Below are 22490 nucleotides of genomic sequence, written 5' to 3' on the forward strand. Positions count from 1 at the left end.
CTAGATGAAGGAGGTTGAGAGGTGGGGGAGGTCTTGCATTTGCTTTAGGCGTTCTTTCATTGTGTAAAGAAGATAAGAGAGAAAAGCAGCAAGAGATGTAGACCCCAAAGCCAGAGCAGCAACAACCGCAAAACGGAAATCCTCTCTGCAAACAAACCCTAAACCCTAAACCCTAAACCCTAAACCCTCTAGCGAGCAAAGAAACGGCCACAACACTGCGCCAAGCCCCTCACAGTCAACAAATTCAAAAACCCTCCGCAGCTCCCCTAAACCCTAAACCCTAAACCCTAAACCTCCATCAGAACCCCTAAACCCTAAACCCTAAACCCTAAACCCTTGCGTACCGTTCTGGGACTCCCCAAGGGTAGTGGTTTACGTCGAAGATCATCGAGCCCAAAGCCCAACCCGCCTCCACTGGTGGCTCGTTAGGGAAGCCCCCAGCAGCAGCATCAGCAGCATCAGCAGCATCAGCAGCAGCAGCAGGAGCAGCAGCAGCAGGAACAGCAAAAGATATTTGCTGAGAGTCGAGAGGAAACCCAAAGCCCCGAGATAAAAGAGCAAAGCTCCAAGTCGCCTTCCAGCACAACTTCTTCATTGAAGACTGCTCACACAAACTCTAAACCCTAAACCCTAAACCCTAAACCCTAAACCCTGATCAACAAATTCCAGCGCCCGATAAGCCCAAACCTAAACCCTCACAAAGGCAGAAGAAGAAACAACAAATGGTCTCTGCAGCCGGCCTCGAGGTGGAGTTAAGTATTAAGGCATTAGGGTTTAGGGTTTAGGGTTTAGGGTTTGCGCGAGGCGTCCACCTACAGGCGAGTAGGAAGTAATGTTGTTCTGCTGTCTGTACAGCTCAAGGCCCTTTGAGTCTAAGCTGCAGATTTCTTTTGTTTTTTCTCTCCAAGCAGACAAAGAAGGAGAAGAGGGGAGGCCTAAGGCAACCCACACCTTCGCCAGCTGCCCGAAGGCCAAAAACCTAAGAAAACAATAAACCCTAAACCCTAAACCCTAAACCCTAAACCCTAAATTCTAAACCCTAAGCCCGAAACCCTAAATCGTACACTCTGAAATCTGAACTCTGAACAATACACGCTAAACCCGGAACTCTTAACACTAAACCCTAAACTAAGCCCTATGCCCTAAACCCTAGACCCTAAACCCTAAACCCTAGGCGGACTTGCTGTTCATCAGCCTTGGCTGATATACTCCATTGAAGGAGCAGCGGTTAATGAAGCAGGGAGAATTAAAGAAGAGCCTGAGACAGCAGCAAACAGCAAACATCGAGAAAACAAATAACAACAAACCCACCTAAACCCTAAACCCTAAACCCTCAAGAACAAAAGCAGAAGATGCTAAAACAATGCAGTGAAGAGAAGGAAAGCCTCAACGTCGCCCCGAAACCCTAAACCCGAAACCCTAAAACCCTAAACCCTAAACCCTAAACCCTAAACCCTATGTTTTACTGGGATGCGATGTCTAAGCATTTGTTGAAGTTTCCTGTTCCTTTGAAGTGCATCTTGATTCGTCTTCTCTCTGCTCCCCTCCTTTGTTTGTTTTGTTTTTGTTTGTCTTCTCTTTGTTTTTCTTTCTGTGCATTGTTCGGAAGTGTCTCTGCTTCTCCCGCTGCTCTCTCGTCGTTATCTCTACCCATCTCAAGCTGCTGCTTGTCTCCTGTTGCAGCAGAAAGGGTTTTATATGAAGCAGCAGAGGCAGCTGGGGGCCCCCCTTGAGGGCCGCCTGAATGCGTTTGAGTTTGGTTGCTTTGCCGGTCTTCATTCTCATTTAATTCGTCTTCTCCTTCGCTGTCTTGAAGCTGATGTCTAGCCTCGATACCATTTGCTGCTGCTGCTGCTGCAGTTTGTGCTGCTGTATCTCTATCTACTTTCATTAAGAGAAGAGCAGCATGCAGCGTCTCTGAAGGTAAATCTACGTACAGCCTCAAACCCTCTTGATCTATAGGCGGCAACACAAACGAAAAACTTTCTCCTACAGGGAAGCATGGATGATCTGCATGCAGCACCAGGGGGGCCCCCAGGGGCCCCCAATCTCCTTTGAGACGCCGCATGAAAACAGAAGCAAAAGGAGACAGCCGTCCCTCCTTAACAATCCCACCACCACCGCTAGCAGTTTCACCACCTCCAGCCTCTGCTGCTGCTGCTTCTGCTGCTTCTGCTGCTGCTGCAGGTGTAGTAAGTGCAGCAGCAGCAGCAGCAGCAGCAGGAAGTGTATGCATATTTTTTTTGTTGTGTAAGATAGCTTCTGCTGCTAGTTTAACGTTTGTTCTTTGAAGAGCATCTGCCCAGCCATACCCCAAGAAAGAATGAGAGTAAAGACGAATAGCAGTATTCCCAAGTTGAATAGAATTAAAGTCTTCTAAGACAGAAGTAAAGAAGGGTGAGAAGGCTATTTGGCTGCTGCTGCCGCCCATATCAAGGGCCCCCAATGTCTCTGAGGGGGGGGCCCCTAAGGTATTGCGCTCTGCATTCACCGCTATCCAACCGAAGAGGGCCTCTTCTTCTCCCGATATAACTCTAGCAAAGTCTCCCTTAAAATGAAAAGGGTTTAGGGTTTGATTGTGCAGCAGCTGCCGCACTTGCTGCATTATTTTATCTCTTCTACTTTGAGCTAGAGCTCGCATGCCTGCAGTTGCCTTCAAATATATAGGAATATTCCCTAGTTGCGGTGTATGTACACCTGCTGCCTTCAATGAAGCCACCGCATCCTGCACCATCTGCTGCAGCTGCGCCCGACCTTTCTCGGCTTCTTCAAAAGCTGCAGCTATCCCTGGGGAGTATATACGAACGCTAACTAACTGAGGCAGAGACACAGGGCCTGTAAGGGGGTTGTGGGGGTCGTACTGTCGCTGCTCCCAGCTAAAGATGTTAACACGAGAACCATGAGAGCCTGAATCAATCACGACTCCATAATCTAAAGCCTTCTCGCGTGCAGGCAGCAGCAAAGGGGCCCCCACACAGTACAGCAGCAACACAGACAGCAGCACCAACACAGGAAGCAGCCAACCGTACAGAGACTCAAAGGGAAATGCAGAACCGCCGCCACCTAACGAATGAACAGCTAAAGAAGAAGAAGAGCCATCCGCTAAATACACGCAGTCTACGCTTCCCCCTGCTACAAATGAAGAGGCATTGCAACAAGTAGAGCAGCTGCTGACCTTCTCCAATACCTCCCTTCTCTCCCGGTGAACAGACACCCCAGAAGAGGGGTGCCCCCGAGCACCACCAGCAGCAGTACCACCACCACCACCGCCGGCAGCAGCTGCAGCACCGGTTGCCTCCTCCTCAGGAAGACAGTCATTAGGGCACATCATATAAACACCGTCGGTGCGATCGACGCAACCGCTGAACCCCCAAGATGAACGGCATCTGCTGCGCCCAGCAGATGCCGAGAGGCCCTCCATACTTCAGGGAGGCAAACGGGGGAGGAACAACGGGGGAGGGGGTGGGGGGTGGTAAGGAGAGAATACGGCTTTAATATAATAAGTAGTTGTTTAAATGCAGTGATAGAGAATGAGGCAGGTCTCCTTGCCTCATTTTGCTCAAAGGCAACTCCGCTACTCCTCCCATTTGCAAATCCATCAGAGTGGCATCGCCGGTGTACACAGTTAAAACAAAGAAAGAGGGAGAGTTGGCCGTAATCTGCCGCCTCCAGGCGCACAGATTAAATATAGATGAAAATATATTTAAATATATCGAAAGGTGGAAGGAAAGGCAAAAGGCATGGGCTGTAATTATCAGCTTCCTTGTCTTGCATGCAACGGAGAACAACCGCGATCTGGTGGCTGACGCAGCGATGACGGGGGAATTGACCGCAAAAAACTGAAAATGAACTCTTTTTCATTGAGTTTTAGGTGAGGTTGACTTAAATTCAAATAACAAAGGGAAATCGGGGTCGAAGCGCCCACATTTCATGCAGCTTTCACTTCCTCGAGCACAATGATGCTGTTGTGGACTGCGCCTACCTATCTTCTGCTCTTCTCTTTCAATAATAAATAGTTTCCACAGAACCAAAAATAATGAGTCTTGAAACAGCCAGTGGAGGCCAATATAACCGGCTTTCTGCAAAATGCAAAACGAGGTGCCTATACACCACAATGGACGACTTGAACGGTTCAATTCGTTGGGTGACTTCGTTACCAGTTTGATTTCGGGAACTTTTCCTTGAACTTTTTCTGTTTTATTCCTCGATAATGCAGAGTGAAGCATTTTTTTCGTTTAATTTCATCTGCTTTTTCCTCCTCCTGTCTTCTGGTGGCGCCGTCGGTTGCTCGGCGCGGTCACTCCGCACCCAGGACCAACGAGGTAAGGGGTTTCCATGGAATTTATCCGACCTAAATTGGCTACGCAAACACCGGTGAAACTCCATAACTAAGCTGATGAAAACATAAAACGATTGAGGCGGCGGATAACGCCTCCCCTGCGGTTGCTCCAAAGTAAGCCGAAGGCAATTCTTACCGAAACGCGTCTTCTGCAATATACGCACTGTCTGTCTATTTTCTTGCATTTATTTAAAAACAGTAGAAGACAGAGAAGACGTAGGAATCGGTTGAATTAAGAAGTTTCTCTGAAAGGCTCAATGCATCTATTGCTTACAGTCTGAGTCCGCAGCAGAAGAGCTGCCGCAGGTAATTTAATACTGCATGCAACAGCACCTTTTCATAAACAACTGTACCTCTCTACGTACAAAATGCATCATCTTATAAATAGCTGGTGATTTACGGCGTATGTTGCTCGCAACTTCGTTGTTTCTTCTTCTATTTGCGCTTGTCTTTATTGCTATTTTCTTCTTTTTGTGTTCTGTCTTCACTTATTCTTCATCTCGTCCCCCTCCCCCCTCAGGACTTCCCCGATCTAAAGGAGGCAGTGGAGAGTCTGTACACCCGAGCGGCTGCTCTGCATTTGGTGTCTGAGAAGCCTTCAATAAATTCAATGAGTCAATACTTATTATTTCTTTTCCTTTGCATGAAATGTTGATGAAGACGAAACCCCATTTCAGGCGACATTAATGCCTCTCTGTCTCATCTAGAAAGCCTGCTACAGTAAGACGTTCTTTTTTCGTTATTCTTCTTCCTCTTCTCTCATGCACGCTACTGCTCTTTCATAGTGAGCAGCAGCCAACAGCAGCAGCAGCACCAGCACCAGCAGCACCAGCACCAGCAGCACCGGCTACAGCGGAGCAGGAGCAGCAGCTTCCCGCTGCATCAGCAGAGCAGCAGCAGCAGCTCTCCTCCGCATTAGCGGAAGAAGAAGAGGCCCCACAGGCACCTTATTGAGTTTCACCAAGCAGCAAAATACTACAGAGAGGCGGCAGAGATAAAACACGAACAAATGCAATTCTTTAGTCGCTGCAGCTGCAAAAACAGACAGAACGAAGCTGCACATCTAATAATGCGCTAAACCCTAAACCCTAAACCCTGCAGATATTGAACTCAGGGGAAAAGAGAAGAAGTCTTCAGTCGATAGTTAATACTTAAAACAGATAAGATATTAAAATATATAACAGTGGGGAGGAGCCTCATCTTCAACAGAAAAGGAGCAGGCATTCCCCCAAACCCTAAACCCTAAACCCTAAAAGGAAGCAGCTGTCTCTTTCTCCCTATAAATTATTGCAGCTTCCTTTCTTCTCGATGTTGTCTGTTGTTGTTTTGTCTCTCGTTTTCGTTGGTGGTGCGCTGAAAGCAGCAGAAGCAGCAGCATCAGCCACAGCAGCAGCCGCAGCAGCAGCAGCAGCAGCAGCACCACTCCAGGGGTTGTTTTATTGTAGGGGAACTTCTTCTTCTGTATTGGTGCGTTTGTGTGTTGAGAGATTATCTGTCTTTTGTTCTTTCATTAAAAATGATTGCCGCAGACACCGCCGCACTTCTTCGCCAACTTCACCGCACACCGCCTCGCACAGGCTGAACATCTGCGGTGTACAGACACCTCAACGCACAAACAAACGCTAACATCTCATCCGCTAATCCTGCTGCTGCTGGTGCTGCTGCTCTTGTTGCATCTGCTGCTGTTGCTACTCTTGTTGCTGCTTTTCTTTTGCTGCTGTTGCTGTTGCTGCTGCTGCTGCTGCTTCTTCTACTCTCTTTAGTATCGAAACAAAACACAAAACAAAGAAAAGAAGGTAATCTTCATGCATATATACAGACACCTCACGCACCTGCTCGCCACAGGGGCCCCCAATGAGGGGCCCCCTGCACTGTAGGCAGCAAATCGATGAAAGTGCGGGACAGAAACCAACGTGAAATGCGGTGAAGTCCGGGAGGTGTCTGTACACCCCATACTCCTGAATGAAGAAACAGAGGCAGAGGCGCAGCAACAAACACATCAAATGCAGCACACATCCAGCAGAAACAGCAGCAACGACGCAAACACCAGCAGCACCAAAGCAATCAGCAGCAGAAACAGCAGCAGCAACAACAACAGCAAATCCACAAGAAACAGCAGCAGCAGCGGCAAAAGCAGCAGAAGCAGCAACACCAACAGCAGCAGGGCTGCAGCAGCAGCAACACAGGCAGGCACTCATTATTTGCAATGAATAATATCGATGCAGCCTTTTTATTTGCTGCTTCTTTTGTTTGTTTTTTCTTCTTACCCGCCCATCTAAGTCGAGACAAACGGCCTGCTTAGACTTCCCCCCTTCATCTGTGTATGTGAAGGCGTACTGTGCATACACCGCAATAAAACACAAACCAGGTAGACGGTTTAATGCTGGGTTGAAGCTCTTCAATAATTTGTACGTATTTTATGTCTTGTCGTGCGCCTCTCTGTGTGTCTCCCTCTCTGCCTTTCTCTGTCTGTCTCTCTCTGTGTCTCTGTCTCTGTCTCTGCCTCTGTCTCTCTCTGTCTCTGTCTCTGTCTCTGTCTCTCTGTCTGTCTGTCTGTCTGTCTGTCTGTCTGTCTGTCTGTCCGTCTCTCTCTCTGTCTCTGTCTCTCTCTCTCTCTCTCTCTCTCTCCCTGTATATATATATATATATACATATATATATATATATCCTCTGTCTCTCTCTATCCCTCCGCTTGTATATATGCATATAGATATATATGTTGTTGTTGCTGTGGGTGTTTGGGTGTCTGTACAGCTGAGGCTCCAGTGATGATATCGAAGCACTCAACGCCGGCGTCCGCCAGAGCGAGGCCCGCACAAGTTAAAGCAGCAGCAAGGGCCCCTGCAGCAGCAGCAGCACAAGCAACAGCAGCAGCAGCAGCAGAAGCAGCAGCAGCAGCAACAGCAACACAATCAGATGCATGTGAGTTTTGTTGAGGTGTACAGACAGCTCGGGAGATGTAAGACAAACTCCGCTATTCTTTTTGTCTCTGTCTCTTCTCTTTTTTTGTCTTTTTGTTTGTGTTTATTCATTATTACTATTATTATTATTACTATTACTATTATTATTATTATTATTATTATTATTAGACTCATAAACAATTCAGTGCAAATGCATAAACGAAGAGTATAAGTATTATAATTACCTCCGTCGTCTTCAATAAGGAGGAAACAAACCTCGAAAATAGCCTTAGGGTATCTCTCTAACAACACGCAGCTGTCTAAGGCCTGGTGTAAAAGTAAAGAAATGCCTTCAATTGTCTCTTCCTGAATAAATAAATAATATATATATATATATGTTGTATATAAAACAAATAAACAAATACTATAAATATATCGATAGTAAACAAATAATACAATGTATATGTATATGTGTGTGTTATATAATAGACCAGTAAATAAAAAAATATTATCAATAGAGTGCGAATAAACAAATACTATAACCCTCAACCCTAAAACCGTACTCCAAACTCTAAACCCCAAACCCTAAACCCTAGGCCCCAAACCGTAAACTCCAAACCCTAAACCCTAGACGCCAAACCCTAAACCCTAATTTTGTGTTGGCTTACTGCTTCGGCAGTGTTTTTGTGAAAGAAAGGAGAGCCTCTAAACTCCACCTTAATAAACCCTCGATCTTGTAAGTCGCTTCGCCCTGCAGGCCGAGGCCCGAAGCTGTGCATACACCCCAATGCATGCAGATCGAATGTACTGCCGCTAACCCCCTTAATATACACCGCTCATACAATTAACTAATTCAATAAACAACAAGGGTGACGGTTTAGGGTTTAGGGTTTAGGGTTTGAGGGCGGACACTGAGCAGTAGACTTTGGTGTTGCCGATAGAGACGAAGGCAGAGCCTGAGGCGTTTCCGAGGGAGAGGGTTTTAATATCTAAGTAAAGAAAAAACATAAAAACAAAAATATACTTGAAAAGAGTAAAACGAAAAAACAATATGCTGCTGCTGCCCTTCTTGTAGCCTTGACCGCGGCAGCTCCAAAAAGAGCAGAACAAAATATTAACCCTCTTTCAGGTCATAGCATCGGGTTTAGGGTTTAGGGTTTAGGGTTTAGGGTTGGCTAGGGCTTAGGGTTTTGTAGGGTTCAGGGTTTAGGGTTTGTGTATTTGCTTACGCATTGGACGAACTTCTTCTGGTAGCCGGCCGTCTCTCCGCCTACCATCCTTAAAGGGACTGAAACTGCTGCTGCTGCTGCTGCTGCTGCTGCTGCTGCTGCTGTGTTCTGTCCTTGGTGGTAGTAAGGGGAGAGCGGCAGTTGATGGCCCCGCGGGCCCCTCGGCCTCTGCTCCCCAGGGCAGCATAATGCCTTAACTTGGTTCTAGAGAAAAAGAAGAAGAACGCAAAAACTTCATTCAAACAATGAAGGGGGAGAGAAGAAACCACAAAAAGAGAAGCAGGGCCCGCCGCAGCGGCAGCAGCAGCAGCAGCAGAAGCAGGCCCCCGCTCTCGTTATTGATAAATAAAGGGTCTTCAGTCTTAAACAATGAAAGGTAAATAGAAATAATATATAAAACAACAGAAAAACAAAGGAAATAAACAGAATACCGCCGCGGGGGGCCCCCAGACCCTCTGCTGAGCCTTCTGAGGGGCCCCCCGGTGAATATGCAGTCGGCATGCAGCTGAACGTACACCTGGGGCGTTCGTTTCAAGCAGAAAAACAACTTATTTTAGTTTTATTACAGATACAAAATAGATAAAAGCACATATTTAATACTTTTTAACGAGTTTATATTCAAATTTTTCTAACGAACAACCGCCACACACTCAAAGGGTGGTGCGAGGGTGTATGGGGGGGCCCCCACCGCCGACCCCAGAGGGGCCCCCTTGCATTTTCTTTGCGTCTTTGCAATAAAGAAGTAAATAGAATTAGTTTTTTCTGTCAAGTGCATCTAGAGAAGAGAGAATAACTACAGGGGGCCCCTGCTGTACGTACACCCCAGAACGCAAGACCCCCCTACCCCCCAGCTAGGCCCTGTGCTGTACAAGTCGCTCCCCTCTCTCTCCTGTCTTCTTTGTTGAGGCATTAGCCTCTTCCTTTACTTTTTTGCGTTATTTTTATCTCTTCTTCCTACTCGTGTTAACTCCGCCGCTCCCCTCCTTCCCTTGAGGCCCCCTGGGCCCCTGGGGCCCACCCCCGACAGCAGCACCAGCGGGAGAAAGACAGCAGCATTACACGCAAAGAAGCAGCAGCAGCAACAGCAGTGGAGGGAGCAGCACAAGACGCAGGGGAAGCAGCAGTAACAGCACCAGCCCAAGAGGCAGAAGCTGCAGCAACTGCAGCAGCAGCAACAACAACAACAACAACAACAGCAGCAGAAGCAGCAGCAGCAGCAGCAACAACAGCAGCACAGGACTTGTGCACATCATCAGGTGCTACGACTCCTGATGGAGTATTCGTATTGCGAGTCTTTCCTCTCGCGCTCTGCTGTGGAGGCGACTGCAGAGGCCCCCTCTCTTATCCCTCCTCTTCCTTCCCTCGACCGTTCTTCAGGGGGGCCCCCTGATGCTTCTGCTTCTTTTGGGGGTTGGGGGGCCCCCCCTGTGGGGCCCCCCAATCTGTGCCCTTCACAAGACTCAGCAAGCTCCTCTCAAAGGCTTCTTTCTTCTTCACCTCCTCTAGTTGCTGCTGCTTCACCTCCTCTACTTACCCTTCCTTCTTCTTTATCCTTAGACAGCGGCCGTTATGCTTTGGGGGCCCCTGAAGATACAGCTAGCTGTTCTGCATTGGCCGTGGCCCCCCTCCCTTGTACTGCTGCACCAGCAGCAACAGCAGCAACAGCAGCAGCAGCAGCAGCAGCAGCTGCTGCTGCTGCTGCTGCTGCAGGGGGCCCCCGCAACCCCACACTGGAGGAGGTGGGCCTAGGGATATTTCTGTGCAATAAAATTTACTTCGAGTACAAAGGAGACTCTCAGCTGCCTGCTGAGGTTCGCCTCGCCCTCAAACACCCTCACGGCTACCAGGTAAAGGGAGCAGCAGCGACGCACAAACCAGCAGCAGCAGCAGCAGCAACTGTAGCACATGCAACAGAAGGAGCAGCAGCTGCAGCAAGGCCGCCCTGCGCGCTGTTTTATGGGGCAAAAGGAAAGCAAAGCAGCAGCAGCAGCAGCAGCACTTCATCGGCAGCATCTAAACCAAACAAAACACAAAAAGAAATAACCTCCAACCCATCACACTCGCAGGGGGCCCTGGAGGCCCCAGCAGCAGCAGCAGCAGCAGCAGCTCCGGAATCGCAGGGTTTAGGGGGAGGAGGGAGCCCCGCGGAAGGGGCCCCTCGGGGGGCCCCCGCTTGCAACTGCAGCGACTGCGGCCGCTGCCGTGCGTTTGCAGAGGCCCGGCGTATTTTGAAGCCCTTTGGGGTACAGCTGATGCTGGGGCCCCCCCTTGGGGGCCCCCAAGGGGGCCCCCCTGGGGGCCCCTATGGGGGCCCCTATGGGGCCCCTCCTCCCTCAAGGAAAGACAGCCAAGGGACTGGGGGGCCCTCTGAGGTCGGCGGTCGGAGGCGGAGGAGGGGCCCTAAGGAGGCAGGGGGCCCCACAGGGGACACTTCTCTTTCTTTGTCTCTTGTCTCTCCGTCTTCACTTCAACAAGAATTGCATACATGCAGCAGTGCGCCTGCAGAAGGGCTCCCAGCCTCTAGTGGAGGGCATTGTCTCTGCTGCGCATTAGCAGCGAGGGGGGCCTCCGGGGGCCCCCGTGGGGGCCCCCTTGAAGAGGTTCAGGGGCATATTGTAGTGGAGACACTTCCCCCAAAGGAGCTTGCTGCTGTTGAGGCAGCAGCAGCCCTTAAGAGGGCCCTCAGCTACTTTATCTTGGAGGCGCCGGCCCCTGCTGCTGCTACTGCTGCTGCTGCAGTAGCAGCAGCAAGAGGAGGGGGCAGACAGAGGCCCCCAAACACAGCAGGAGAAGGTCAGCTGCTGCAACACACCAAGCCAGGCCCCGTTGCTGCCGTTAAGCTGCTGCAGCAGCCCCCAACGAAGCAGCAGAAGCAGCAGCAGCAGCAGCAGCAGCAGCAGGGCGCAGACGAGCCCCCCCGCGCTGTTGGCGATGCCCCGGTTGAAGGGAGCGACGTTGTGAATCCCCCGAAGCGCAGCAGCAGCAGCACCAGCAGCAGCAGCAACAGCAGCAGCAGCAGCAGCAATGGTGGGGACAGTTTGTGTGCAGTGCGTTTGGGTTTATTAGACGCTGTTTTTCAGCTGCACGATATTCCGTGCATGCACCGCCAGGCTGCTGTCTCCTCCAATCATTTCTCTGCTGTCCTCTCCAGCCAACGCGCAGTACTAACGCGCGTCTCCCCCGCCTTCTTGTGAGCATATACGTGCAGCAGCAGCAGCAAAAGCACCAGCAGCAAAGACAGCAGCAGCAAAGGCAGCAACACGAAAGGCAGCAGAAGCAGCAAAAGCAAAGGCAGTTGATCCAGCAGCGAGAGCAACAGCAGCAGCAGCCACAACAGCAAAAGTAGCAGCAGCAACAGCAGCAGCAGCCACAACAGCAAAAGTAGCAGCAGCAGCAGCAGCAGCAGCACTATACCGGAGTGAATTGATGCCCCTAGGGGCCCCCTACCCACACATAGCAAACCTCTCCTTTGTTGCTGCTGCTGCAGCAGCTGCAGGCGGCCTAGGCTGCTCCTGCTGCAAAGTAGTAGAGAGAGTCGTTGTCGAGATATAGACAATGTGCTGCACTTGCTGTGCTGCTGTTGCTGCTGCTTCTGCTGCTGCTGCTCAGGGCGTTTTTGCTGCAGCATGAAGAGGCGTTGGAGGCGGAGTTCCCGAAGGGGCTTGCTGCTGCACTTGAACAGCAGCAAGAAGCGAGGAGGCGGAGGGCCCTCTCCAGCTCAGGGGCCCCTGGGGACAGCGCGGAGCAGGGGCCCCCACAAGGAGGCGATGAACTGCAAACAATAAACAAAACCCTCAAACTAGGGCCTTCTTTTACCCTTCATACATTCGTATTCGACGGTACGCACACCCCCTAGGGTTTAGGGTTTAGGGTTTAGGGTTTAGGGTTTAGGGTTTAGGGTTTAGGGTTTAGGGTTTTGCATTGGAGGCACTCAGGGTGATTTTTCTAGGGTCTAAGGTTCATTTTTTTGGCGAAGATATTGCTTAGGGTTTAGGGTTTAGGGTTTAGGGGTTGAGGCATTCGGGGTACTCGTTCCACGGGTTGCGGTTTGGCTAGTTCGTACGAAGAGCTTAGGATTTAGGGTTTAGGGTTTAGGGTTTAGGGTTTAGGGTTTGAGGCGGTGCAGGACGGCGGCAAGCCCGAGCCCTTTTGAAGCTGCTGCGCGCCTTCATCGCTCTGCACGACCAACTTGCTGCAACAGGGCATCCAGGGGGGGCCTCTGGGGGCCCCACGTCGTATCATTCTTTTGTTGCTGCTGCTGCAGCACACCACTCCCTCGGCAGCAAAGCCGTACGCAGCCTCAACAGAAAAAACTTAGGGGCCCCTCTCCAGGTCAGAGTTGCTGAGTCGCTTTCAGTCTTGCATCTCTGCTGCTGCTGCTGCTGCTGCTACTTACGTTCCTGCTGCAGCTACTATTGTTCCTGCTGCTGGCGCTTGTACGTGTTGCTGTATTTGCGTCCGTTATTAGTTATCTTGCTGCAGCTGCTGCTGCTGGTAGTGCTGTTCCTCTTGCTGGTGCTACTGCTGCTGCTGCTGTGATTCGACCTCTTGCATGCGCTGCTTCTGCTGCTGCTGCTGCTGCTGCTGTTTGTGGTGCAGGTGTTTTTGTTGGTTTCAAACTTCCAAGTGCGGGGGGCCCGGGTGACGGATGGCGCCGTCTCCTTCACAGAAACTTTGCTCTCCCGGGAGCACCGATCTACAGAGGTCTGCTGCTGCTGCTAATGCTGCTGCTGCTGTTGCTGCTACTGCTGCTGTTGCTGTTGCTGCTGCTGCTGCTGCTGCTACTTATCTGGCGGCAACAACAGCAGGCGCAACCTTCCCTGCGATTGTGGAGCCGCCGATTGTTTCGGGCGTTTAATCTCTAGGAGCTGTTTCTGTTGCTGCTGCTTCTGCTTCGGTTGTTTCTGCTGCTGCTGCTGTTTCTGCTGCTATCGAAGTGTACACGCTGTGTGAGTAAAGTGCCCTCTGTCTGCTTGCAAGTCTGTTCGAGTGCTCTGCTATGATATTCATTATTACTTTGAAGCTGCTCAACAGCAGCAGCAGCAGCAACAGCTTTGTTGTGCGGTGTATGTACACCTCAGCGGGTGAAGCGGCTTCGTATTAAAGGCCTCCTTCTGCCTCAGAGCCAGAAAGAGTTTCTGCATGCTGTACGTACACTCGAAGCTGCAGGGGCCCTTACCGACTGCTCCGTCTCCTTCTCCTTCCTGCAGCAGCCCCATTCAGGGGCCCCTTTCTATGAGCAGGGCCTCATGCACTGCTTCCCAGGAGGAAGAGTTAGCAAACCCTAAACCATAAACCCTAAACCCTAAAAGCAGACAATAAACCACAAACCTCAAATAAATCCTAAACCCTCGCGCAAACCCTAAACGCTCATACAAACCCTAAACCCTCGTACAAACCCTAAACTCTCACACAAACCCTAAACCCTCGAACAAGCCCTAAACCCTCATGAAAACCCTGAATCGTTCACTCATTGCCAAACCCTAGACCCTACGTTGAGTATGCTGCTGCTGGTGTCTCGCTTATTGTTTCTGCGTATATTTTGTTGTTGTCTCGCTGAAGATAGAAAGGGTTTGTGTATATCTTACTGTCTCCTCTCTGTCTCTGAAGGCTTCTTACTGCCCTTTCTTGTGCTGTGTCTTCATCCGCTCGTCTCTTACTTTCTGTTCCTTTTTAAATATCTTTCTAACCAGCCTGTCTCTACTTCAGGTGTCTCCTTCGTCTCCATCTCTGCTTCCTTCTGTATTTGCACTGGCCCTTCTGGGGCTCAGGGTTTACTGTACATTGTGTGTTGCCTAGGGTTTAGGGTTTACGGTTTATTGCTAAGGGTTTGATACTTAGGGTTTGAGGTCTCCTGTTTATTGCTTAGGATGTATTGTTTCGGGTTTATTTTTATGGTGTTTTGTTTACTCTTTATTCTTCAGCTTTTGATGTTCAGGGTTTAGGGTTTAGGGTTTAGGGTTTAGGGTTTAGGGTTTAGGGTTTGTGGATTGTGGTGTACGTAGGTGTGGCGTCACTTTCAAACTTTTGGGGGTTTGTTAGAGGAGTCGGTGTTTAGGGTTTTGAGGTGTCTGGTACCGGAAACGAAGTGGGGAGAGAAAGAGCAAAGACAGAAGCAGCAAGAACTGCAGCAGCTTGCAATATACGCAGCAAGAGATGCTGCTGCTGCTGCTGCTGGTCAGCGCTGCAACCGCAACACAACTCTGCGCCTGCTGCTGCTGCTGATGCTGCTGCGAACAATGTGCTTGTGCTGTTGGTGCTGCTTCCTTTGCTGCTGCTGCTGCGGGTCCGAGGGTCAGCCACAGTCCGCTGCCGCTGCTGCTGTTGCTGTTGCTGTTGCTGCTGCTCCCTGGGGATCTGTTCTGTATGTCCCCACCGCCAACCCGACCAACAGCAGCGGCAGCAGCAGCAGCGCCTTTGCTGTGTATGTTACGCCTGTTTGCTGCAGCAGCTACTCATCCTTCTCAGCAGCAGCCTTTGGCGCTTCCCTTCAACAGCAGCCAGGGCCCCCCAGAGGGCCCCGGGGCCCCCACTCTGTTCTACTGCCACCAGCCAGACCTCCTAGAGCAGCTCCCGCCTCAAGTTAGCTCCTGCTATGCTGTTGCTGCTGCTACCTTACTGCTTCTGCCTTGCCGCTGCTGCTGCTACCACCACCAAAGAGTTGCCTGTCGCTCCCTTCAGCTGATGCTAATTAGTTGTTGCTGCTGCTGTTGCTGCTGCTGCAATTGGTGCAGCTGCGGCGTCGCTGCGTGACGGAACGTCGAGCTTTGCAAGCAGTTGCTGCAGCAAATAAAAAACGCCGTGGGGCCCCCAGGGCCCCGGGGGCCCCCGGGGCCCCCGAAGTTGGTCGTGGGGCTTGTGGGGGCGTTGGAGATGTGCCTGCTGCTGCCGAATGCATGCGGCTGTGCATCCCTCTCACTGCTCATCGATTTGCTGCTGCAAGAAGAGAGGTAAGGGAGCGTAACGCCCCCTATCTGCTGCCTTCCTTTGCTGCTGCTCCTGCTGCTGCTGCTGCCGCTTCTCCGTGTCGCGTTGCTGCGTTTTTGTTTTCCGTCTACCGCTGCTGCTGCTGCTGCTGTTGCTGCTTCTGTTCGTAGTTCTTGTAGGTTGAGGAGGTTGGTATGCGTGTTGATTGTGTTTATTAATGTTGTTGCTGCCGCAGCACGGGCAGCTGCTACAGCAGACGCCGGTGGAGTGTCTGGTGTCTGGTGCATACTTCCGTTTTCTGTCTTTGTTTGGGGGCCCCCCTCCCTTTGACGCGGACTTTAGTCCTTTGCTTCGCCCTTCCTGGCTGTCTGCTCTGGGGCCCCTGAAGGAGAAACAACAAATAAAAGAAACTCCAGACGAGCGCGAACAAACAAAAACAAACGGCACTGCTGCTGTCTGTACACCCCAACTCTTCGTCTGTCTCCTCACCGGCGAAACAAACTACAACTCAACCCTAGACAGGTCAACGCTACCCACGCGCCCTTATGAATTGGCTTCAATTCAATTTAGAGTTTAGGGTTCAGGGTTTAGGGTTTAGAACCGTCCCCACCGAGACGTAGCCTAGCCCTTTGCGGCGAAGAGCATCTCGAGCTCATGTTTTTATTCATGCCGCTTCGGCCTTGTTTCCCTCTTCATATTCAAGGATTAAGAGGTTAGGGTTTAGGGTTGAGGGTTTAGGGTTAGGGTTTAGGGTTTAGGGTTTGGTGGTGCAGATGTTCGGGCGGCGTGACGGGTTCGCTGGCAGCTCTAATGCGAATGGCGTTTGAGGAGGAGCCCTTTAAAGGAAAGGTCTCTGTCTGTCTCTCCGTTGGCGAGGCGGTTTCTGCGGCAGCAGCAGCAGCAGAATCTGCTGCTGCTGCTGCTGCTGCTGCAGGTGCAGATGCAGCAGCAGGAAGCCGCGCGGGCAGTGTTATAGGCGCGGAGGTGTATGCGGTGGTCCTGCAAGACCCCGAGGCTTCTGCTGCTGCTGCTGTTCAAGTGCGAGCTCTGCTGTCTCTGCAGCTGGAGGAGCCACGTCGTGGGGTGTCTGTACACTTCGTGACGGCGAGTTGGGTGTATCGATCAGCCCTGGAGGTATGTGGGGCGTCATTTCTTTTTTTTCTTCTTGGGCTTAGATTTCTATCTTTTGTTTGCATTTGCAGTTTTCTCTTGTTTCTTCTGTCTCCCTTTCTTGTTGTTGTTGGTGTTGTGGCGGAGTGATAAAGACACAGGAGACAATTAAAGGGGCTTTTACTGTCTCTTTATTTAAAAGAGACTTTCATTTTGTTGCGAGTCTCCCTGCTGCAGATTCCTTTAACTGTTGCGTATACTGTCTTCTTCCTTTGTGTGCATGGAGTTTGCTTCTTTGTCTAATGTATTGTTTGTCTGTCTTTGCTTGCTTTTGCTTTAGGTGTTATTTATCTTTCTTTGTCTTTGTTTGTGTGTCTTTCCCTCCAGTGTATTGCTTTTTCCGTCTTTGTTTGTTTGTCTCCTTCTCGGATGTTTCGTTTGTCTGTCTTTGTCTGTTCCCCTCTTTGATGTATTGTTTACGTGTCTTTGTTTGTTTTTGTGTTTTATATTGTTTACTTGTCTTTACTTCTTTTGTTTTTGCATTTTTTATTTTCCCTGCATAATATCTTTTGCTGGGTTTGTTGTTTATTTGTCGTTGTGCATTTTTTTCTGTATTAATTATTTGCTTGTCTTTACTTGTATTTGATTGTTTTATGTTTTTGTCGTTGCTCGTCTTTGTTTTGTTTTGTTTTTTTGTTTGGCTTTATTGGCTTTTGTGTCTCTGTTTGTTTTATTGTATTTATGTGTTCGTCTTTATTTGTCTTTGTTTGTTTTATTTATTTACTTCTCTTTTCTTGTCTTTGTCGTTTAATAGGGCTCTATAGACCCACCTTCTGCCTGGGGGCAGCACCTGCAGGTGGAAGGCCTCCCCCCATGTTGTTGGGGAAGGTGTGGGGCGTTGTTGGGATCGACTCCCACCGACTCCCTCGTTCCCGTCGCCACCCCACAACTCCCCGAACGCACGGCCTTCGTTGCTGGCCCTCCTCTTATGCAAGTAATAAAGGTATTTAAACCAGGAGAGAAACAAAAAGAGCAGAGAAAGTGCCCCCAGACACATTTAGACTAACAAAAGAGAGACAAGCCAAAACAAGCAAACAGAATTAGAAAGATATATAAATAAAGAGAAGGAGACGAACAAAGACAGGGAGAGACAATCAAAAACAGACGAGGAGACTAACAAAAAAAGAAAGGAGAGAAACATAGCCAGCAAAGGAGACAAAAAGAAACAGACAAAGAGACAAACAGAAAGAGACGAGGAGGAGACAAGGGCATGATACACCAAAACGCAGCGGGAGGGAAACAAACGCACATCTCCACAGTACATGCAGGTTGTTTGTTTTAGATAATTAGTTTAATTGTTGTTTAGTTGTGTGCTGTCTCTGTCGATGCAGGAGCCTTGGGGCCTGCCTCTATTTGGCTGGCATTTACTAATGACGGAGGAGACCCTTTCTTCTCTTTCGGTGTCTCTGGATGTACTTCAATCCACTTGGGGTGTCTCCGTTAGTTTGCTGCCTTCCCTGTCTCCTGCTGCAGTGCTGCAGCAGCTGCTGCGCCTCCTCAAGGCCCACAACACAAACCCCGCAAAGGCCCCCCAGGGCCTCCAGAATATGCTGTTCTTTGCTGCTGTCGTAGCTCTAGACAAGCAAGACACAGCAGCACTCAACCCGCACAAAGACAGTGGGAAGGAGGGGGGCCCCCCTCCCCTCGTGCAGGGGGGGCCCCTCGCCTCTACAGCTCCACTCAGACCCTCGCATGCTGCTGCCCTTGAGGAGCCCCGCACCCCAGTTAAAGGCAGCAGCAACGCAGACAGAAGGGCCCCCTCCCCCCCTCCTAATGAATCCGCAGCAGCAAACGACAATAAGGAAAACCCAGACACCAGTCTACTTCAATTAAACAAACAAAATCAGAAATTATCGGAGGAAAGGACTCCCTTACGGTCCCCAACAGGCAGCAGAACAAACAGCAACAAAGTGAGGGGAATCCCGGCTCCAACTCCTTTCAGTTTAAAGGGCCCAAACAAACTGAGTGAGGACTCTTCTGCTCTACGGGGCCCCCTTTCTCCCTCAAGGGGCCCCTCCTCTCCTCTTAAAAACCCTTCTTCTCCCTTTGGAGTCCCTTCTTCTCTAATGAAGAAACCCTCACCGCCTATACGCAAACCTTCTTCTCCTCTCAAGGACTCAACGCGCTCTAGGGGCGCCTCCTCGCCTCTCAGGGGCCCCACTTCTCCCCTTAGAGGCCCCCGCTCTCCCCTTAGGGGCCCCTGCTCGCCTCTAAGGGGGCCGCGCTCCCCTCTTAAGGGTGTTGGTTCGGTGGCCTCTCCGCTGCGTTCAGTGGGTCGCCTGGGTGCGCTGGGTTTGTATGGGGGCTCGTCGCACAGGAACCTGTCTGTACACCTGAGGAAGCAGTGGGGGGGCCCCTGGGCCCTTCGCGCCCCTTCGTCCCGTTTCTGTTTTAAGAGCAGCACCTACAGAATAACAGTGGGTAGACTGAAGCTGCTGCTGCCCGGGTTTGAAGGCCTCCCCCTTGTCAGTGCTGCTTGGGTCCTTGAGTGTATCCAAGCACGCAGACTGCTCCCGCTGCAACAGTTTCTTCTCTCCCCTGGCGAGCAGCAGCAAGAGCAACAGCCGCAGCAACAGCAACTGCAGCAACAGCAACAGCCACAAGACAAACAGCCAACGGCGGAGCCAGGTTGCAGTGCTGCTGCTGCTGCGCAGCAGCCCTCAGGGGGCCCCTCTGCACCCAGCACCTCGAGGCCCTTGAAGAGGTACCTGCAAGGAGAACTGCAGCAAACGCCAAAGAAGCGAATCACGCCAGCCCATAATCATGCGGGGCCCCACACAGCAACGGAGGGGCCCCCAGCAGCAACAGAGGGGCCCCCAGCAGCAACCCAAGGGACCCCCTCAGCAACAGAGGGGACACCTTCGCGCGGCAGCTCTGCAAAGAGGAGGCCGTCTGCAACGACACCGAAATCAGCACGCGATCGTTCATCTCTCTCCCAAGTCAACCAAAATCACGCAACAGCACCGCAGCCAGCCGCAGCAACAGGAGCTGCTGCTGATGTTGCTGCTCCTGCAGCTGTTGCAGCAGCAGCTGATCCTGCTGCTTTAGATCACGCCGAAGCAGCAGATCACGCTGAAGCAGCAGCGGCAGCGGAGCCCAAGACGGTGCACGAAGGTGGCGTCTGCCCATCGCGACGCCCGCGGGCAGGCGGAGGAGCGAAGGCCAGAAGAAATAAAACAGAACAGCAAAAGGTAGACGGCAAGGAGGCGAATGCAACAGCCGATGGTCCTCAGGCGGACACACAGCAGCAGCAGCAGCAAGTGCAGCAAAAGCCGCAGCGAAAGCCTCAGGCAACAACAAACGCAGCTAAGAAAATAGCAGCAGCAGCAGTAGCAGCAGCAGCGGTCAGAAGAGGCTCCAGGCGAGGGAGAGGCGGGGGGCGTTGAGGCCTCTGTCTCTCTTGGGTAGCTGGCTAGCCAACGCTGGTTTATACTTTTTTTAAGGCGTCAAGTGTTGCAAGACAGCCTACGCGCGAAGGCATTGGCTACCGACGCAGGGCCTGCGGCCCTTGGGGGTACAGCCAGCTGGCAGCAGGGGCTGTCCACCTAACCAGCTGTTAGTTATCTACCTGCCCAGCTAGTTGCTAGCCAGCTAGCTGCCTAGATTGTTGCTTACCAGGTAGCTAGTTGCTAGCTAGCTAGTTGCCTAGCTAGTTTTTAGCTGACTAGCTGCCTGCCTAGCTAGCTGGGGAGGATGGCCTGGCGTAGTGGTCAGGGAGAGGTACTGCAACAAGAGACAACAGTGCCAAACGTCTGTGCTTCAGCTCGGAAAACACACTCAAGAAAACTCTGAAAAAGTTCTGTACGCAACGTTTTTAAACCCTCCGCCCTACTTGCCTTCATTCCCGTATGGGTGATGCACAAAAGCCAAATAGTGAAGCAGGAGAAGCGCCGCCAGCCTGATGCTGCTGTTGCTGCTGAGGCGGCACGCAGCTGCAGCAAAACGAAGCAGCTGCCAGCAACATCTGCAGCTCCGTCTTTCAGATTTGTTATTTCTAATTGGCAGTGGGGGCTGGCGCAGTGCCGAAGGAGATCTAGTAATAACGATGTGCAATGCAAAAAAAGAAAATGGGGACGAAATATCGCACAAAAGTAAGCAAAGTCCTCCAGGGGTTGGCGAAACGAGGAAAGTCTTCGTTCTAAAAGGTGAACGTGCAACGAGACATCTTCATTTTTTAAAAAGATATTTTTCAAACGAAAGAAACTCCATGATAAGTTAGGCCACGACACAACTGCGTAGCGCCTATACCCCAAAACAAGGCGAAGAATAAAACTACAGTCGCGTACAGCCAGCAACGGAAGCAGCAGCAGCAGCAGCAAATGGGAGAAGCGCCTGTCCTCTCTGGCTTTGAGCCATTAGCCGCAGCTCAAGGAACCTGCAACAAACCCACCTCGCAGTGCAGCAACAGCAGGCGGCAAATATCATCCTGCTGCTGCCTCAACGGATTACTCCCTGGGGAGAGCAGCGAAAACGAAAAAGAACGGCACAGCCATTACCATTACAGAGAGACTGGGCACAGGAGGGACTCTGGTGATACATTCATGATGTATTCAAGTGAACAGACAAGAATCAAAGACACACTGCAATAGGCGCAACAAACAAAAAAAGGGCCGCACCTGTCGCTCCCGGGCAGACTCCGCCAACTAAAGCAATTCGCCTGTGAAGCTGCAAAAGGAGACCACAAACGACCACAGAACCAGAAAAACAGGCGGGTAAACAAACAACTGAACAACGTAGCTGTGCACAACCAAACAGCAAACAAACGCCAAGCGTGGATGAATGTAGATAACAACACTCCGACAAGCGAACACTTGAACAGTTGAACAACCAGCAGATGCGCAAACCATGAACAAAGAAACAGACTACGGGAAGAAGCACTTGGCGCTTCATTTGCCCTGTTTGGCGAGCCTCAAGAAGGTTTGTGTTTATGTTCTTCTGCCGCCGCACACTGGAGCAAAGCGATGCATCTAAATGGCAAATGCAGATACCAAACACCTTTACCCTTGAAAGCATTCCCTGCTGCAGACATGCGTTGAGTTTGAAGAGCAGACTGACTTCTTTTGGGCATTTTGTGGAGTTGCGGTTTAAATGAACATTCGCGCATTTCTTCTTCGGCTCTGCGTAATTTGAGTCACACCGCAAGCAAAGGGATGCCTTTACTTCTTCATTGCCTTCATTCGTGCTCTGGATGCAGCTTAACGTGAGCCCTCAACCATAAAAACGAGCAGAAGAGAACATCTCGCTAGTGCTGCTGATGCTGCTGGTGCTGCTGCATTGTTACGTTTGCGGCGGTTTGGGTCGTTTGTTGTTCTATTTGTTTACATCTGCTGTCGTCTCGCCAGCCGCAAGGCCTCTTTGTCGCTTCGTTTCTTCTCGAGTTCCTCGAGGTAATTCTTTTCGCAACAAGTAACAAAGCACAATCCGCAACGGGTGCTATTCCTTCTGCTTTTGCTGTTGCTGCGCAACCTGCATTCTGGTGTAAACGGCAGCTGCAACAGCCTGTGTTCATTGCCATTAATATCAAAAAATAAGCAAAAGCACTTCTCACCGACAAATTGGAGAGGAGAGATTTGCCCTTGTTGCATTTTAAACCGTTTTCTCCCTTATCACCCTGAGACAACAAACAATTTCGTGCAGCACACTACCAACTGAGCAGGAAGCAGAAGCCGGTCCAGACACTCTATGCCCCCAGGTACTCCTCAGCACTCCACTTTATAAACTCTTCCGGGTAAAGCCTTGAAGAACAAGCCTGAAACCCAAAGCTGTAGGCACTGGGCAGCAGGCTTTTAGAACTAGCAACCACTATCTCTATCTCGTTCGCATTGTTGTTCCTTTATCGCGTGTGGCGGGTGTTGTCAGTCATTGGTTCTGTCTCCTCTGCTCCGCATCTCACTTTATCTGCCTTATTCCCTCGTTGCACAAGTT

The 22490-nt window shown here is 50.7% G+C and overlaps 2 protein-coding genes across 2 annotated transcripts; one reads left to right on the forward strand and one right to left on the reverse strand.

Annotated features, from left to right (window-relative positions):
* Window positions 1-3421, reverse strand: EAH_00004080 (ectonucleoside triphosphate diphosphohydrolase, putative; the record flags this gene model as incomplete). Its single annotated transcript, XM_013393463.1, has 5 exons — window positions 1-145; window positions 345-601; window positions 817-979; window positions 1210-1258; window positions 1651-3421. The coding sequence occupies 5 exons, from the start codon at window positions 3419-3421 to the stop codon at window positions 1-3; spliced, it is 2385 nt and encodes a 794-aa protein (XP_013248917.1).
* Window positions 3422-9739: 6318 nt separating this feature from the next.
* EAH_00004090 (hypothetical protein, conserved) lies at window positions 9740-19951 on the forward strand (the record flags this gene model as incomplete). Its single annotated transcript, XM_013393464.1, has 11 exons — window positions 9740-11658; window positions 12078-12307; window positions 12595-12800; window positions 13068-13172; window positions 13550-13615; window positions 14474-14542; window positions 15203-15418; window positions 15631-15917; window positions 16169-16529; window positions 17320-17508; window positions 17897-19951. The coding sequence occupies 11 exons, from the start codon at window positions 9740-9742 to the stop codon at window positions 19949-19951; spliced, it is 5703 nt and encodes a 1900-aa protein (XP_013248918.1).
* Between the last annotated feature and the right edge of the window lie 2539 nt (window positions 19952-22490).

This window comes from Eimeria acervulina, genomic scaffold (genome assembly GCF_000499425.1).
Source record: "Eimeria acervulina Houghton genomic scaffold, Eah_scaff15, whole genome shotgun sequence".
NCBI classification, from domain to species: Eukaryota; Apicomplexa; class Conoidasida; order Eucoccidiorida; family Eimeriidae; genus Eimeria; species Eimeria acervulina.